The sequence below is a fragment of the Eimeria necatrix genome, genomic scaffold, assembly GCF_000499385.1.
Source record: "Eimeria necatrix Houghton genomic scaffold, Enh_scaff335, whole genome shotgun sequence".
NCBI classification, from domain to species: domain Eukaryota; phylum Apicomplexa; class Conoidasida; order Eucoccidiorida; family Eimeriidae; genus Eimeria; species Eimeria necatrix.
In genome coordinates, this window is record NW_013653873.1 from 1 (window position 1) to 17,080 (window position 17,080).

At 49.9% G+C, this 17,080-nt stretch overlaps 3 protein-coding genes across 3 annotated transcripts; 2 read left to right on the forward strand and 1 right to left on the reverse strand.

Moving 5' to 3' along the window:
* Positions 1–141: 141 nt before the first annotated feature.
* ENH_00044590 lies at positions 142–3,797 on the forward strand (the record flags this gene model as incomplete). The annotated part of the gene is made up of 6 exons (XM_013580926.1): positions 142–730; positions 1,096–1,179; positions 1,525–1,670; positions 1,960–2,604; positions 2,878–3,046; positions 3,721–3,797. Coding segments are annotated over 6 exons (1,710 nt in total), but the record flags the coding sequence as incomplete, so codon positions are not given.
* Positions 3,798–5,698: 1,901 nt separating this feature from the next.
* On the forward strand, positions 5,699–9,768 carry ENH_00044600 (14-3-3 protein, putative; the record flags this gene model as incomplete). The annotated part of the gene is made up of 8 exons (XM_013580927.1): positions 5,699–6,059; positions 6,164–6,234; positions 6,449–7,090; positions 7,396–7,452; positions 8,208–8,391; positions 8,647–8,740; positions 9,157–9,230; positions 9,707–9,768. The coding sequence occupies 8 exons, from the start codon at positions 5,699–5,701 to the stop codon at positions 9,766–9,768; spliced, it is 1,545 nt and encodes a 514-aa protein (XP_013436381.1).
* A 1,198-nt stretch (positions 9,769–10,966) lies between these two features.
* On the reverse strand, positions 10,967–16,496 carry ENH_00044610 (calcium/calmodulin-dependent 3',5'-cyclic nucleotide phosphodiesterase, putative; the record flags this gene model as incomplete). The annotated part of the gene is made up of 9 exons (XM_013580928.1): positions 10,967–12,890; positions 13,092–13,272; positions 13,504–13,724; positions 13,935–14,022; positions 14,353–14,398; positions 14,621–14,671; positions 14,938–15,017; positions 15,764–16,111; positions 16,484–16,496. 9 exons carry the CDS (start codon positions 16,494–16,496, stop codon positions 10,967–10,969), a joined length of 2,952 nt encoding a protein of 983 aa, XP_013436382.1.
* Between the last annotated feature and the right edge of the window lie 584 nt (positions 16,497–17,080).

Consider the following 17,080-nt stretch of genomic DNA (forward strand, 5'->3'; position numbering starts at 1 on the left):
GGCGCCGCGGCGGCGCTCGCCGCCGCTGCCGACGGCCGCCGGGCGGCGCCGCCGCGGCAGTTCGGCGCTTGGGAGCCCCAAAAGGCTTTTAAAAGTGCAAATAAGTCTTTTAAAAGGTTTAGAGTGGCGTTTGAGTTGCAGATCGCGCGGCTTTCCCGCGCTTTCCGCGCCGCGCAGCTGCGGTGTGGGTTTGTGCAAGTCGGGCGCGGCGCAGTGCAAACTGGCTCGCGTTTCCGCGATCTGTGGCTGATCTATGAACACAAATGCGAACTCAGTTTGTATTCCGAGTTTGAGCTGCCGGGAAGCGAGTTTGGGCGCTCAAATCCCGCCGCTGCTGCTGCTGCTGCTGCTGCTGCTGCTGCTGCTGCTGGTGTGCGCGCAGTCCGCTTTCTGTCGCTGGTGAAGCCGGCAATGTGCATTTTGCCGGAAGTGCACGCGCCGGAGCGGCGGGTGCCGTTTCGCGAGAAAGTGCTGTGGACTCTCATCTCGCTGGCGGTGTTTCTGGTTTGCTGCCAAATCCCGCTCTACGGCATTCGCACCAACCGCAGCGCAGACCCCTTCTACTGGATGCGAGTCATCCTCGCCTCCAACAGAGGCACTCTCATGGAGCTCGGCATTTCCCCCATCGTCACCAGCGGCATGGTCATGCAGCTCCTCGCCGGCTCCAAGATCATCCAGGTCGACCAGAGCCTCAAGGAGGACCGCGCGCTCTTCCAGGGCGCCCAGAAACGTCCGGCAAACCCCAAACCCTAAACCCTAAACCCTAAACCCTAAACCGTAGCCCGCAGCGCGGAAAGACGGGATGCAACTCGGCATAAATCGAATTGGAAACGCCTTCTCAGCTCCATGAGACTTTTGCAAAAGTTCTTTTTGGCTTTTTGCTCTTTTCTGCGGATTCGTGTTCACGTTTCGTTGCGTTCCGCTCCCTTCAGAATTCAACTTTTCCAGCAGTGTGTGCTTCTCTAGGCAGATGATGCTTCTCTTTCTCTTTACTCATTTATTTCATTCTATTCTGTTCTAATTAATTAATTAATTAATTAATTAATTAATTAATTAATTAATTTGTTGAAACAATTTGATGCTTTCTTTTCGCAGTTCTGGCGCTGCTGATCACCATCGGGGAAGCTGTCGCCTACGTCATAAGCGGCATGTACGGCCCCGTTTCTGAAATAGGAGCAGGTGGGGGTCTTGCAGTTGCGAAACAGCGAATATGAATTTAATATTTCCATTTTATGATTTCCATTTTATTTATTATTTCGAATTCCATTTTATTCTTTCGAATTTCCACTTTGTTGCTTCCCAACGCCATCCGCTTCCCTGAACTCCGACTGCGCGCAGTTTGTTGAATTTCTCGCATTTATTTATTTTTTTGAATTTGAACCCTTTGACGCATTTAAGACATTTTATTAAAGGAGATTCGAGGTGTCTGTACTCTCAATTTCTCGAATTTGGACTATTAATGCTCGAAGTTTCCTTTCTGGTTTTGCATTTCCGGAAACTCCGGCGCTGCTGGGGTGCGCACAGGCAGCGCGCTGCTGATCATTCTGCAGCTGTTTTTCGCCGGAGTTGTTGTCATCATTTTGGACGAACTTTTGCAAAAGGGCTACGGGCTGGGCAGCGGCATTTCGCTCTTCATCGCCACCAACATCTGCGAAACCATTGTCTGGAAGGTGCGGCAGCAGCAGCAGCAGCAGCAGCAGCAGCAGCAGCAGGTGGCGTCATAAATACACCATTTCATCGCTTTTTTTTTGATTTTAAATGTATTTTTACGAATTGAAGTGCTTTCTTGTAATTTAATTGTTTCTAAATGTCTGAAAGCAGCAGCAGCAGCAGCAGCAGCAGATGGCGTCATAAATACCCCATTTGATCGCATTTTTTCGTTTTTTTTAGCTTTTTTTGCAATTTAATTGTTTTAAAGACATAAAAGCCCCCTTTAGAGTGTCCAGTGTCTGTTTTCAGGCCTTCAGTCCGACGACGATAAAGACGGGGAAGGGCACGGAGTTCGAGGGGGCTCTGGTGGCTCTTTTCCACTGCCTCTTCACGAAAAGCACCAACACAGTGGCCCTGAAAGAGGCTTTCTACCGCTCGAACGCGCCGAACATAACTTCGTTGTTGGCGACAGTTTTGGTCTTTTTAATTGTGATTTACTTCCAGGGATTTCGCGTGGACTTGGCGGTGAAGTACCAGCGCGTGCGCGGCCAGCAAGGCCACTACCCAATTAAACTCTTTTACACCAGCAACATTCCGATAATTCTGCAGACTGCGCTGGTCTCGAACTTGTACTTCCTTTCGCAGCTGCTCTACCGCCGCTTCAAACACAACGTCTTAGTCAATTTGCTGGGCCAGTGGCAAGAGCTGGACTCTGGGGGCCACTCAGTGCCGGTGGGGGGCATAGCTTACTATATATCTCCTCCGGGGTCTTTTGGCTCTGTCTTGGAGGATCCTTTGCACAGTTTTGTTTATATTTCCTTCGTTTTGGTCTCTTGTGCGCTTTTTTCCAAAACTTGGATCGAAGTCTCGGGCTCTAGCTCGAGGGATGTGGCCAAGCAACTCAGAGACCAACAAATGGTCATGAAGGGGTACAGAGATAGCTCACTCGTACAGGTCTGCTGCTCCTCCTGCTGCTGCTGCTGCTGCTGCTGCTGCAGTGCTGCTGCTGCTGCTGCTGCTGCTGCAGTGCTGCTGGTGAAGCAGCAGCAACGCAAGCTCCTTCCTTGATCTTGCGCATTTTCCGTCGCTGTTGACTTTATTGCGTTGTTTTTGGATTTATTTTTCCATTATTTTCCATTATTTTGAATTATTTTGAATTAATTGAATTAATTGAATTAATTGAATTAATTGAATTAACAATTCCCCTTTGCGCGCTTCGCTGCGCAGGTCCTGAACAGGTACATCCCCACGGCCGCGGCCTTCGGCGGAATGTGCATAGGGGCGCTCACCATCATTGCGGACTTTCTCGGCGCGATCGGCAGCGGAACTGGCATTCTTTTGGCAGTCACCATCATTTACCAGTACTACGAAATGCTGGCCAAGGAAAAGGAACAAGGTGCGACAAATTCTGCTTTTTTTCCGCTTTTCAAATCTCCAAAATGACACTTTTGAGCCTTCTGGACTTCGCCGGGCTTCCGAACCCCTCAGGTGTATGTACACCCCAGGGAGCGAGGCCGCGGCGTTTGTTCAGTTTCTTCTTTTGTTTCTTTTTGTGAATTTCAGTTTTTAATACATTCCCGTTTTGTTTCTTTTTCTGAATTTCAGTTTTTAATGCATTCATTCCCGTTTTGTTTCTTTTTTCTTGAATTTCAGTCTTTTAATGCATTCATTCCCGTTTTGTTTCTTTTTTCTTGAATTTCAGTTTTTAATGCATTCCCGTTTTTAAACCGAGAGGGATGGGCTTTTGTTGTCAAGTTTTGTTAAATGAAATTCAAATTGAACTGAGCTCTGAGTGCCGCAGCTGAGGGTGGTGGAGTGTATGTACATACACCGGGTGGGTTGTTTTTATTCATTTCAATTTTTGAGTTTTTATTTTTTCTGAATTTGCAAATGTTCGCTGCAGGCAATTCAATCTTCTAGTCTTGCAGCGTGAGCGAAGGAGGGTGAAGAAGACCAGAAAGAAACAAAAACAAATAAATAAAAAAGAACAAAAAGGAGAAAAGACAAAAAGGAGAAAAGACAAAAAGGAGAAAAGACAAAAAGGAAAAAAGAAAGTTTTGAACTCTTCAGCGGCTGAGGCGCGGCGGCGTACAGAGACAGCTGCAGCAGCGGACAGGCCAGAGGCAGCAGCTGCAGCGGAGAATTAAAAAAGAAAAGAAAAAGAAAAACAAAAGAAAAAAGAAAAAGAAAAATTCAAAAAGGATTACAGAAGGTGGCGGAGAAGTTGCTGCTGCTGCTGCTGCTGCTGCTGCTGCTGCTGTGCTGCGTGGGGTGCAGCAGAAGTGCATTGGAAGATTTCATTTCTAGAAATGGAAAGAAGTATTTAATTTCTAGAAATGAGTTGAAGCATTTAATTTCTGGAAATGAATGGAAGCATTTAATTTCCGGAAATAAATGGAAGTTGAAGTTCATTTGGTGAAGTTCAGAGGAGCCGAAGAGAAAAGAAATACAATGGCAATAAAGTGAAGTTAAATCCTTTTGGACTTCTTTGAATTATTTAAACAAAAGGACAAAAAAGAAATTAAATAAAAGTGAATTCGAGGAGGGGAGGCGTCGCCGGCTTTCTCGGGGCGACGGCGCTTCGGGTGTACAGACACCTCGCGCTTGTTTTTAAAACGGCAAATTAGTTACTTCTTTATGTGAAGGCATTTCTTATTTTATTTTATTTTATTTCTTTTTTATTTTATTTCTTTTTGTTTTATTTCTCTTCTAGAAAGACATTTAGTTCGCCACGCAGCCTGAGGCCTCAGTAGGATGCGCAGCTGCTGCGGGCAAAAACTAAACTTGCGCCGCCGTTAGAGCTGCTGCTGCTGTTGCTAGTGCTGCTGCTGCTGTTGCTAGTGCTGCTGCTGCTGCTGCTGCTGCTGCTTCTGCTGCTGCTGCTGCTGCTGCTGCTGATGGCGGCGGACGGCTTCCTTTTTGTCTCTCTTCCTGGCGGTGCATTTGCTTTCGTAAGGTCCCCGAAGTCTTCACCTGGAGCAGTTTGCTGCGGCTGAGGCCCTCTTGCTGCTTCAAGTCTGCAGCAGCAGCAGCAGCAGCTGCTGCTGCTGCTGCTGCTGCTGCTGCTGCTTCGTTGGAAGGGCCTCCGAGTGGCCGCTGGCCAGCAGCAAAGGAGAGGCAGACAGCTTCAAAAATAAATTGAAGAGCTTTTTGACTCGTTGCCATTTCTCATTCCATTATGCCAGTCAGGGGTTCTTTCTGTTTGCCACGAGGAGGCTTTTGCAAGGAAGAAAAAGTGGAGAGAAAGGAAATGAATTGAAATGAATCATTTAAAAATAAATAAGTTGAGAAGGGGGATGGAGGGCTGCACACACTTCCCCAGAGGCCTCTTCTGCAGGTTCAAAGTGCTGCATGCGCCTTGTTAGTGTTTAGTTGCAGCGGATAGAGCCAGCGTGAGCCTCTAGGGTTTAGGGTTTAGGGTTTAGGGTTTAGGGTTTGGGTGTAGAACAGCCCGTGCGGTGGAGGTCTGGCGGGGCGCGGCGACGCGCGGGGAAACGAACATTTTTCTGGAAAATATGAAACAGATTTTGTGTTTAAATGCCAAAAGAATTTAAGACAATTGAACTCTGGGGGTTTTCTGTCGCGGGTTTCCGCGGCGAGGGGTTCGGTCTCGAGGGGTCGCCCGGTGGTGTTTCTCGGGGCCCCGGGCCTTCATGTTCTGCCCTTTTTGGGAATTCAAGTTCTCAAATTATTCTTTTTTGTCAATTAAAGTCACTGGAGTCATTTCAAATTCATATTCAAACGTTTACTGGGAGGATCAGCCCTCCGGTTTTGCATTCCGAGCATCGCTAGTCGACTGTTCGTACACCTGAGCACCACCTGCACAGACCATCGATGCAACTTCTTCGCCATTTCCTTCCGCGGCCGAATTAAACCTTCATTTTATCCTTATTAAGACCCTTTTACGTCTGCAGTTCACATTTTCCTCCGAATTTCGGGTATTCCGGAGATCTTTCGCCAGCTTTCCCGCAATTCAACTTCCCGCGCTTCGCCCGAAACGCCCGCGAACTGCAGCCAACTCGCCTCCGCAGGAACCCCAGCAAAGCCCATGGCCTCTGGAGCCACGGGCAGAGGCCCGTGGCGGCCCGGCGAGGCAAATGAGGCAGCAGCAGCAGCAGCAGCAGCTTTCCTGCCGCGGCTGCTGCAGCAGCCGGCGCACGCAGCCGCGGACTTCCAGAGGCACCAGCAAGCTCACGAGCAGCTGCAGCACCTGCAGCAGCAGCAGCTGCAGCAGCTGCAGCAGCAGCAGCTGCATATGCTGCAGCAGCAGCAGCAGCGGCAGCAGCAGCAACCCAGACCCAAAACTGTCGCCTGGCAGCCCTCAAGCTCCACTGATGATGAGCTTAATGCAGCTTACTACGAGGCGCAGGCCAAGATCGAAGTCACTGCGCACTGCAGGCCCAAAGAGGGTGCGACATTGCCTAAACCCTAAACCCTAAACCCTAAACCCTAAACCCTAAACCCTAGTTCACAAGTCCTAAATATTCAAACACTCGTGCGCCTCCTTTTGCAGAGATTTTCCAGGCCTTCAAAGAGGCCATTAGAATGCGTCCTGTTCTGTCTCCAAAGCACCGCGAGCTGCTCGTAAACCCTAAACCCTAAACCCTAAACCCTAAACCCTAAGCCCGGAGCTTCAAGCGCTAAATTACTCCCCACCCCTTTTTCAAAAGACCCTTTGGACTGAAGCCCTAAGCCCCAAAACTAAGTAAAGGCTCTCCGCCGAGGCGTCCAAACCCTAAACCCTAAACCCTAAACCCTAAACCCTAAACCCTAGGTGCTTTGGGGTGCTGCGCTGCAGGCCAACACCGTGAAGGGTTTGGTGACTGACCGGCAAGTGTCTTACCATATGGTGTCTGCAATGGGAGCTGCAATGAAAGCTGCTGCTGCTGCTTGGTCTGCTGCTGGGGAGAAGGGCGCTGCTGCTGCAGTGCAGCAGGCTGCTGCTGCTGCTGCTGCAGCACTGACTGCAGCAGGAGTCTCTCCGCAGGAAGCAGGGCAGCTAGCAGCAGACACGGCGCTGACGAGGGGCGTGGGAGCAGCACGGAATTTGGTGCTGCAGCACAAGGTGCAGCAGCAGCGGCAGCAGAACGCAGCAGCAGCAGCAGCAGCGCTGGAGCGCGCGCAAGCAGCAGCAGCAGCAGCAGCAGCAGCAGCAGACAGAGAAGACTCCTCGAGCGGCGGCACAGACGAAAGCTCCGGGGACCTCTTCAGCAGCAGCGGCGCCGACAGCAGCAGCAGCAGCAGCAGCAGCAGCAGCAGCAGCAGCAGCGGGATCGCGCCCGACTCCGCAGCAGCGCTGAGCCGCGGAGTGCCCATCCCGCAGCAGCTAATGGAAGCAGCAGCAGCAGAAGAGCTGCTGCCTTTTGCTGCTTACTTTTTGAAAAGAATTGAATTCTTTTTGAAGCAACTTATCAAAGAAGTCCAGGACCTTTCCAGAAAGGTCCACAGAGTCGTCAAAGCCCTGCTCCTCCCCGCCGCAGACTCCACCGTAAACCCTAAACCCTAAACCCTAAACCCTAAGCCCTAAACCCTAGGCCTGACTTTTTAGGGGCCTTGGGGGTTGTTGGGGGCCTGCAGAGGGACATTTTGTGCGGGCAGAAATCGTTGGACGGAGGAACAGCTTGGTGCTAGGGTTTAGGGTTTAGGGTTTAGGGTTTAGGGTTTGAAGCTTGGGGTTTAGTAGGGCTTAGGGTTTAGGGTTTAGGGTTTAGGGTTTAGGGTTTAGGGTTTGTGTTGCTTGCTCAGGAAGCGAAGGTGTTCTATTTGCAGCTGGACGCTGACGTTGCGCGCTACGCAGCTCAGGTGTATATACAGCTCACTTCGGCTTTTGTTTTAAATCTTTTATTTCATTTCTCTTTTTGCTTTTTATCTTTTCTGTTTTTCTCATTTTATGAATTATTATTTTTTGTTGTGAAGTAACAAATAGAATTCCCTTTTCCTTAAATTTCCTCACTTCGGGGTGTACGTACACCTGAGTTCTCTGCTGGCATCTCGTGGCTGCCTTTTTTGAGGTGTATGTACACCGCAGAGGCACAAGTCCATTTGGCCCTTGTGCTGCTGCAGTGTATGTACACCTGAAGCTGCTGCTGCAGTGTCTGTACACCTGAAGCTGCTGCTGCAGTGTATGTGCACCTGAAGCTGCTGCTGCTGCTGCAGTGTATGTACACCTGAAGCTGCTGCTGCAGTGTATGTACACCTGAAGCTGCTGCTGCAGTGTATGTACACTTGAAGCTGCTGCTGCAGTGTACGTACAGCTGCCTGAAGCTGCTGCTGCAGTGTATGTACACCTGGAGCTGCTGCTGCAGTGTATGTACACCTGGAGCTGCTGCTGGGGTGTACGTACACCTGAGGCGCGGCTGGCGCTGCTGTTGTTTGGTGGTGTCTTTGCATTTGTTTTAATTTGGATTTGCATTAATGAATTTAATTTAATTGGAATTTGCATTAATGAATTTAATTTAATTGGGATTTGCATTAATGGATTTGATTTTGATTTTTGTTGGGCTTTGCTGCTGCTGCTTGCTGCTGCTGCGCTGGGGTGTACGTACACCTGGCTGCAGATCGCGACGGACGCGGAGGAAGTGAAGGAGTTCAGAAAAATGAGTTTAGAACTTTACAGAAGTGCTTTGTCTTTGTTGCAACAAAAACAAAAAGAAATAAAAGAAAAGGAGCAGCAAAGTTCCGCGGAAGCTGAAGACCAAGTGCCCCTTTCCCTCAAAATGGGACTCGTGCTCAACTACGCAGGTCCGCTGCTGCTGCTGCTGCTGCTGCTGCTGCTGTGGCTGCTGCTGCTGCTGTGGCTGTGCTGCTGCTGCTGCTGCTGCTGCTGCTGTGGCTGTGCTGCTGCGGCTGGTGTAGCGTGCATTCGAGGCGTTGGCACTGGTGCTGGCTTGCTGCCGCTGAGGCAGCTGCCTAGTAGTGCTGCTGCTGCTGCTGCTGCTGCTGCTGCTTCGTGATGTGCTGCTGCTGCTGCTGCTCTTGCTGCTGCTGCTGCTGCAGTGCTGCTGCACGACGAGCCCAATGGGGTGGAGCAAGCCATAGACGCCTTGGCAGCTCAGTTCAGAGAAGCAGTCGAGAACGTCGTCCACATTTCGTACGCAAACCCTAAACCCTAAACCCTAAACCCTAAACCCTAGACACGCTTTGCATCTTCATGAATTGATCTATTTGTTTATTCTTTCTTTATTTCTTTTTAGGACTCATTTATTAATTCTCATTTGTTTATCAATTGCTGTTTGCCAATATTTGTTTCTTTTATTATTTGTCTGTTTGCTTTTCGAGCTAGTTCGCATTTTATTATTATTTGCCTATTTTAACTCCTGCATTATTTATCCATTATTTGATAATTATTTATTGTTTACTCATTATTATTATTATTATTATTATTATTATTATTGTTATCATTATTACTATTATTGTTACTATTATTGTTGTTATTATTGTTGTTAATTAATTAATTAATTAATTAATTAATTAATTAATTAATTAATTAATTAATTTGTTTTGAAGGGACACGGAGGAGAGCCGGCGGGTGGTGATGGTGATGAGTTTGCTGCGGGGGAATGTGGAGGCGTGGTGTGAGGGTAAGTTGGACTTAAATGGCGAATTTTGTTTGTTTTTCATTTATTTTTCATTTATTTTTCATCTATTTTTCATTTAAATTCAAAATTATTTATTTATTTTATATTTTAAAACTAAAATTGCAATTTAAATGCAAAAAATCCGCAAAAATTCGCCGCAGCCGCCCGGCCGAGCTGCCGAGACACCGCGGCGCTCTCAGGTGTACGTACACCTGAAGGCTCCAGAAAGATAATTGCAAATAAATAAAATAATGAAAAAGTTGTGTTAATCAATTAATTAATTAATTGAATTGATTTATTTCTCAGTTAAATTAATTAAATTAATTAATTGATCAAATAGAGCAAGAAAGAGATAAGTTGAATTTGTTTGGCTGCGGTGCTGAAAGAACACTGTGTCTGTACACCTGTAATCTGTTTTGCTGCTGCTGCTGCTGCTGCTGCTGCTGCTGCTGCTGCTGCTGCTGTTGCTGCTGCTGCAGAGGCAAACCGAAAAGACGCAACAAAGCTGCTGGGGCTCGACGGCTCTGCTGCGCTGCTGTAGGACTTTTGCTGCTGAAGGGGATTTTATTGTCTTTTATTTTTCCCTTTTTTTATTTGTTTCTTTTTTGTTTCTTTTGATTTAATTTGCTGCTTCACTCCTTTATTTTGCTTCCCTTTTGCTTCTTTTCTTTCTTTCTTTCGCCTTCTTTTCTTATCTCCTTTTCGGTTTCTTTTATCTCCTCGGCGGCGCTTAAACAGCAGCATCAGCAGCAGCAGCAGCAGCAGCAGCAGCAGCAGCAGCAGCAGCAGCAGCAGTTGTTCTAGGGGGCCACTCACGCAGGCCCCAGGTGTACAGACACCTCGTTCTAGCAGCGCCGCAACTAAATAAAACAAATTCTCCTTTTCTTCTTATGCGCCTTCAGCTAGCTACAGCTAGCTACAGCTAGCCACAGCTAGCTACGGGTAGCTACGGCTAGCTACAGCTAGCTACAGCTAGCCACAGCTAGCTACAGCTAGATGCAGCTGGCTGTAGCTAGCCAGAAATAGCTACAGCAAGCCATAACTAACCACAGTTAGCTGCAGCTACCTACAGCTAGCTGCAGCTAGCCACAACTAGCCACAGCTAGCTGCAGCAAGCTGCAGCTAGCTGCAGCTAGCCATGGCTCTCATAGCTAGCTGCAGCTAGCCATAGCTCTCGTAGCTAGCTGTATCGTTTTTCATTTTGGTCCCAAAGTGGTTGCAGCTGCCTTCTGCGGAGCCCCGCCAGCTAGCTAGCCAGCTAGCTTGCCAGCTAGCTAGCTAGGCAGCTAGTAGCTAGCTAGCTAGCTAGCCAGCTAGCTAGCTAGGCAGCTAGTAGCTAGCTAGCTAGCTAGCCAGCTAGCTAGCTAGCTAGCTTGCCAGCTAGCTAGCTAGGCAGCTAGTAGCTAGCTAGCTAGCTAGCTAGTAAGTAGGTTAGTTAGTTAGTTGGTTAGTTAGTTAGTTAGCTAGCTAGCTAGCTAGCTAGCATGGCTAGCTGACGGACAGATTGCTGCAGGGTGGAATGCAGATAGTCAATCATGGCGCTGCTTGATTGTGGGGAGAAGCAGCGCGGCAGTCCTCCTTTTGCTGCTGCTGCTGCTGCTGCTGCTGTTGTTGCTGCCTCTGCTGCTGCTGCTGCTGCTGCTGCTGTTGTTGCTGCTTCTGCTGCTGCTGCTGCTGCTGCTGTTGTTGCTGCTTCTGCTGCTGCTGCTGACTTTTCCTGAAGCCGCTGCTTTGCCGCATTATTGCTGCTGCGGGTGGTCCTGGTGCTGTTGCTGCTGCTGCTGATCCTGCTGCTGCTGCTGCACTTGCTGCTCCTGCTGCTGCTCTTGCTGCTGCTGCTGCTGCTGCTGCTCCGTTTCGAAGTAATAGAAAGTCCCGTCTCCCCCGAAGTAGCCTCTGCAGACTCCCTGGGCGTCATAAGCAAAGCCGTGTTCATCATAGACAAATCCATACTGGTCTAGCTGCAGCTCAATGCCTTCTGCTGCTGCTGCTGCTGCTGCTGCTGCTGCTGCTGCTGCTTCCGGGGCTGCTGCTGCTGCTCCCCAGTCTGCTGCTGCTTCTTCTGGGGCTGCTGCTGCTGCTGCTGTCCAGTTTGCTGCTGCGGCCGGCGAGATCGTTGCCTGCAGCGCTCCTGCTGCTGCTGCTGCGGGCGATATTGTGGCTTCCAGCGTCGCTGCTGCTGCTGCTGCTGCTGCTGCTGTGGGGGCTGCTGCAGTGTTTGCTGCGGCTGCGGGGCTGTGCTGCTGCTGCTGCGCCTGCTGTAGCTGCTGTTGTTGCTGTGCCTGTTGCTGCAAATGCTGCTGCTGCTGCTGATACGTTTGTTGCTGCTGCAGCAGATGCTGCTGCAATTGCTGCTGCTGCAGTTGTTGCTGTTGTAGTTGCTGCTGCAACTGTTGCTGATGTACTTGCTGTTGCTGCTGCTGCTGTTGCTGCTGGAGCTGTTGCTGCTGCAGCTGCTGTTGCTGCTGCAGCTGCTGTTGCTGCTGCAGTTGTTGTTGCTGCTGCTGTTGCTGCTGCAACTGCTGTTGCTGCTGCAGTTGTTGCTGCTGATGCTGTGGTTGCTGCTGGTGCTGCGCTTGTTGCTGCTGCTGGTGCTGCGCTTGCTGTTGCTTCTGGTTTAGCTGCTGCTGCTGCGCTTCCTGCTGCTGCTGCTGCTGCTCTTGGTGCTGTTGTTGTTGCTGCTGCGCTTGGTGTTGCTGTTGCACTTGTTGCCGCTGCACTTGCTGCTGCGCATTTTGTTGTTGTTGTTGTTGTTGTTGTTGCTGTTGTTGTTGATGTTGCTGCTGCTGCTGTTGCTGCTGCTGTTGCTGTTGCTGTTGCTGCTGCTGCTGTTGCTGCTGCTGCTGTTGCTGCTGCTGCTGCTGTTGCTGCTGCTGCTGTTGCTGCTGCTGCTGCTGTTGCTGCTGCTGCTGCTGCTGTTGTTGCTGCTGTTGCTGCTGCAGCAGCTGCTGCTGCGGCTGCTGCTGCTGCTCGCCCCTGAGAGTTTGCTGCTGCTGCTGGCCTGCCGGCGCCGCAGCCGCGCCTCCGTCCTTGCCGCTGCTGCTGCTGCTGCTGCTGCTGCTGCTGCTGCTGCTCTGGGGTTCCTGCTCCCTGCTGCTGCCCTCGGCAGTAACTTCTATTATTTTGCTCGCCAGCAAAGCAGCCACAGCTTGCACATCTGCTTCGAACCCCAGGGGGCCCCCCGAGGGTTCAATTTCGGGTTCGAGTTCTTCCATTAAGTTGCTCGGGAGGGGCCCCAGGGCCTCCCCGGGGGCCTCCCCGGGGACTTCGGGGGCCCCCAGGGGCCCCCCTGGCGTTTCGGGGGCCCCCGGGGGGCCCCCGGGGAAGCCCAGGGGGCCCCCCAGTGCTGCGCGCTCGTCCGCTGCTGCTGGAGCTGCTGCTGCTGCTGCTGCTGCTGCTGCTGCTGCTGCTCCTGCTGCTGCTTGCTGCGAATACCTGCGGCTGCGGGAAATCTCCTTCTCCAGCACGTTGCGGAAACCCTCAGCAACTGGAGAACTTACCCGCTGCTTCTCTTTGCTGCTGCTGCTGCTGCTGCCCTGCTGCTCCCCGTCAGAGGGGCACCTGCTGCTGTTGCTGCTGCTGCTGCTGCTGCTGCTGCTGCTGCTTATCCCGCTGTCGCTGCCAGCCTCCGCCCGCCGCCGACGCCGCTCTGCGCGCCGGCGCCTGAATGTAACACTCACTCATAAACCCTAAACCCTAAACCCTAAACCCTAAACCCTAAACCCTAAACCCTAAACCCTTATGCATGTGCTTATGTGCAGGCCCAGCTCTATGCAATACTAGTGGCGTTTCCCCCGTTCTGCGCTTCTGTCCCAAACCCTAAACCCTAAACCCTAAGCCCTAAACCCTAAACCCTTTTCTGACTGTTGAGCTTCTGCTTCTTCTTTTCTTTTTCTTTCTTGTTCTTCTCTTTCTCTCTTTTCTTGTTCTTCTTTTAGCTGCTGCTGCTCTTCAGCCTTTCTTGCTGCTTCTAAAAACAGCTCCCGCTGCAGCTCCAGCTCGTCTTGCTTCCGCTGCTGCTCCTCCAGCAGCCGCTGCTGCTCCTCTGCAGCAGCAGCAGCAGCAGCAGCAGCAGCAGCAGCAGCAGCAGCCAGTCCGCAGGCGATGGTCACTCACCAACCCTAAACCCTAAACCCTAAACCCTAATCGCTGGACCCTGAACTCCAGCGGACGAGCCACGCACTGCTCCAAACGACAGCACGCCCCAGGCGCAAACCCTAAACCCTAAACCCTAAACCCTAAACCCTAAACCCTAAACCCTAAACCCTAAACCCACCCAGGAGGAGCCTGTAGGGCTGTTCGTCGTACTGGTAGCAGTCTATGAACTGCTGCTCTCCTGCTTCCTCTTCAATCTTTTTCAAACTTTGCTGCTGCACTTCTGCTTCTGCTGCTCGCAGCTGCTGCAGCAAAGACAGCAGCCGCATTTCCTTGGCTTCTTCGCCCCCCGGCACAGTTTCGCTGCTCGCGCTCTCCTGCCGCATCCGCTCCCACGTGGCGCTGCAGGCCACAAACCCTAAACCCTAAACCCTAAACCCTAAACCCTAAACCCTAAGCCCTAAGCCCTAAACCCTACAGCCTAAACTCTAGGCCCTCAGCGACTCCTAGGCCCTTGGGTTTTGCCGCTAAACCGCGAAGACATGGCCCAATGCCTAGGCCTTAGAAGCTAAACCCTAAACCCTAAACCCTAAACCCTAAACCCTAGATCACCTGTTGGCCTGCATGACGCAAACCCTCGTGTCGAGGTCACCCGGGAAGAACCAGGCGAGGATAGAGTAGAAGGGAACGAAGATATTATCTAAACCAATCAGAAATATTAAAAAGAATTAAAATTAATTAAATTTGACTTTCAATTTCATCTAAAAATTCATTTATAGCCGAAATTCAAAACTCTCCGCGAGCCGTGCACACAGTTGGGGTGTACATACACTTCAAAACACGGCCAATTGCAAAAAACCGCCGGAGAATTTCTTGCACTGCATTTAGGGATAAAAATATGTTTAAACTGCCTAATTAATTAATTAATAAACAAAAAAGAATAAATAAATGAATTGAATTGCTTTTATAATTCATTTGAGGCCAAAATTGCCTCCGAAGACACCCGAGCTGAGGTGTACATACACCTCACCGATGTAGTGAATCATCGTCGTGGCCAAACAGTTTTCTGTGGGCAGCTGAAGTGAAAAAAGGAAAATAAAAACAATTAAAAATAAAAATAAATAAAATAATTAAAATAAATTAAAATTAATTGTAATAAACAAAGCTTAAGGGGTGTTCGAGACAGCAAATGAACAATGCAAAAGCAAATTCGAAATGAGAGGCTCTCCGCAGCTAAACCCTAAACCCTAAACCCTTCGTCTTAAACCCTAAACCCTAAACCCTAAACCCTAGCTCACAACAACGCTGGGGGCGCTCTGAGGGATTTTCAAGGCCTCTTCCAGAGTGTTCTGAGCACAACACATTCAGTTAAATAATTACTTGATTAATTTATTTTTTTGTTTCCTAGGGTTTAGGGTTTAGGGTTTAGGGTTTAGGGTTTAGCTGGTCTTGTTTGCCCGCAATCTGGAGGCGCCAGACAAATAAAAGTTTTCTTTTTTCATCAAGGGTATTTCTTTATTGGAATTTATTTATTTTTTCTGCATGCACCTAAACCCTAAACCCTAAACCCTAAACCCTAATCCCTAATCCCTAAACCCTAAACCCTAAACCCTACCTGGAAGTGCAATTCGAGCAGCATCCTCTCTCCCCATTTTCGGTGAAGAGGAAAGTTTGCCAGCACCCACGCGTTGTCAGCTGCACCCAAACCCAAAACCCTAAACCCTAAACCCTAAACCCTAAACCCTAAACCCTAAACGACATGCCCAAGCGGACCACATTAAACTGTAAGTTCTAAATCGTAATAAGCCCAAAACCTCGACCCTATTCCTTAAACCCTAAACCCTAATAAGCCCTCGCAAGCCCTAAACTTATGGGGCCTTTTGAGGGTTTATTAGGGTTTAGGGTTTAGGGCATAAACCCTCGAAAGTCTTCCAAAGCCTCAGTAAACCCCTAAACCCTCATACACCCTCCTAAACCCTTATAAATCCTCGTAGGTCTTAAACCCTAAACCCCAAAAAAAAATGCCCTTCAAAATCCTCCTAAACCCTCGTAAACCCTCATAAACCCTCCTAAACCCTCGTAAACCCTCATAAACCCTCGACCCCCCGGTAAACCCCCTTAAAACCCCTTCAAACCCCCTTAAACCCCCGTAACCCCACTAAACCCTCGTAAACCCCCTAAACCCTCGTAAACCCTCGTAAACCCCCTAAACCCTCGTAAACCCTCGTAAACCCCCCAAACCCTCGTAAACCCTCGTAAACCCCCCAAACCCTCGTAAACCCTCGTAAACCCCCTAAACCCTCGTAAACCCCCTAAACCCCCTAAACCCTCGCAAACCCCCTAAACCCTAAACCCTCGCAAACCCCCTAAACCCTAAACCCTCGCAAACGCCCTAAACCCTAAACCCTCGCAAACGCCCTAAACCCTAAACCCTCGCAAACCTGCGCGGATGAGGCAGGCGTCGCGGGTGGCCTCGTCGAGGAGGGCGGCGGGAGTCGCTGAATTAGGGTTTGCGTTTTTGAGGGTTTGGAGAGCGTCGGCGAGGAGGAAGTGGGAGTCGGGCTGGGTGGCGAGGATGGCGCGGGTGACGCGGTGTTTGGCGGTTTGCTGCTGCTCCGCCGTAAACCCTAAAAAGAGGTTTGCGTCTTCCCGCTCCAACAGCGACAGCAGCAAATAAGAATGAAAACGCTGCAGCACAGATTTCTCGTTGAACAAAACCGCGCTCAAACTTCGACAAGAAACCAACGCGGAGTTCGTGAAACCAGGGTGGCCCACGTTGTGCCCCAGCGCTGCGCGCAAACCCTAAACCCTAAACCCTAAACCCTAAACCCTAAACCCTAAACCCTAAACCCTAAACCCTACACCCTGGGCGGGGGCAACGGACGGCAAGCACTAGCCACAGATGGGAAGCAGGGACGAGCAGCAAGGGGCCTGGTACCCGAAGTTCGAAACCGGAACCCTGTAAACCCTAAACCCTAAACCCTAAACCCTAAACCCTAAACCGTAGGCAACAGGCAATACACCCGAAACCACACACAATAAACCTGGGACAATGAACAAGAAACTCGAAACTCGGAATGCAAAACCCGGAATGCGAAACCCGAAACCTTGTAAACCCTAAACCCTAAACCCTAAACCCTAAACCCTAAACCCCCGTTCACCTGCCAACACCATCCAGAATTGGTCTTCGAAGGAAAACCATCGCTGGAAGGAATAGTCTTTGCAAATTAAAGTGATGACCTGGCGACAAATAAATAAATAAATAAATAAATAAATAAATAAATAAATAAATAAATAAATAAATAGTATTTCCCAGCTGAATAAATCAATTAGCAGGTAGACAAAGTAGCTGCTGCCGCTGTTGCTGCTGCTGCTGCTGCTGCCACTAAGCTGCAGCAGCAGCAGCAACAACAACAACTAAAACAACACAAACAACTATACTACCACTACTGCTGCTGCTGCTGCTGCTGCTGCTGCTGCTGCTGCTGCTGCTGCTGCTGCTGCTGAGCTGCTGCTGCAACAGCAACAACTACTGCTGCTGCTGCTGCCACGGGGCTGCCGCAACAACAGCAACAAAAGCAACAAAAACAACACCAACAACTAGCGCCGCCGCCGCCGCTGCTGCTGCTGCTGCTGCTGCTGCTGCTGCTGCTGCTGCTGTTGCTGCTGCTGCTGCTGCTGCTGCACCTGTGCCACGTGGAGTCCGTGGTTGAAGGAGTGGAAAGGAACATTTAAATAATTATTTTGCAGCAGCAAAA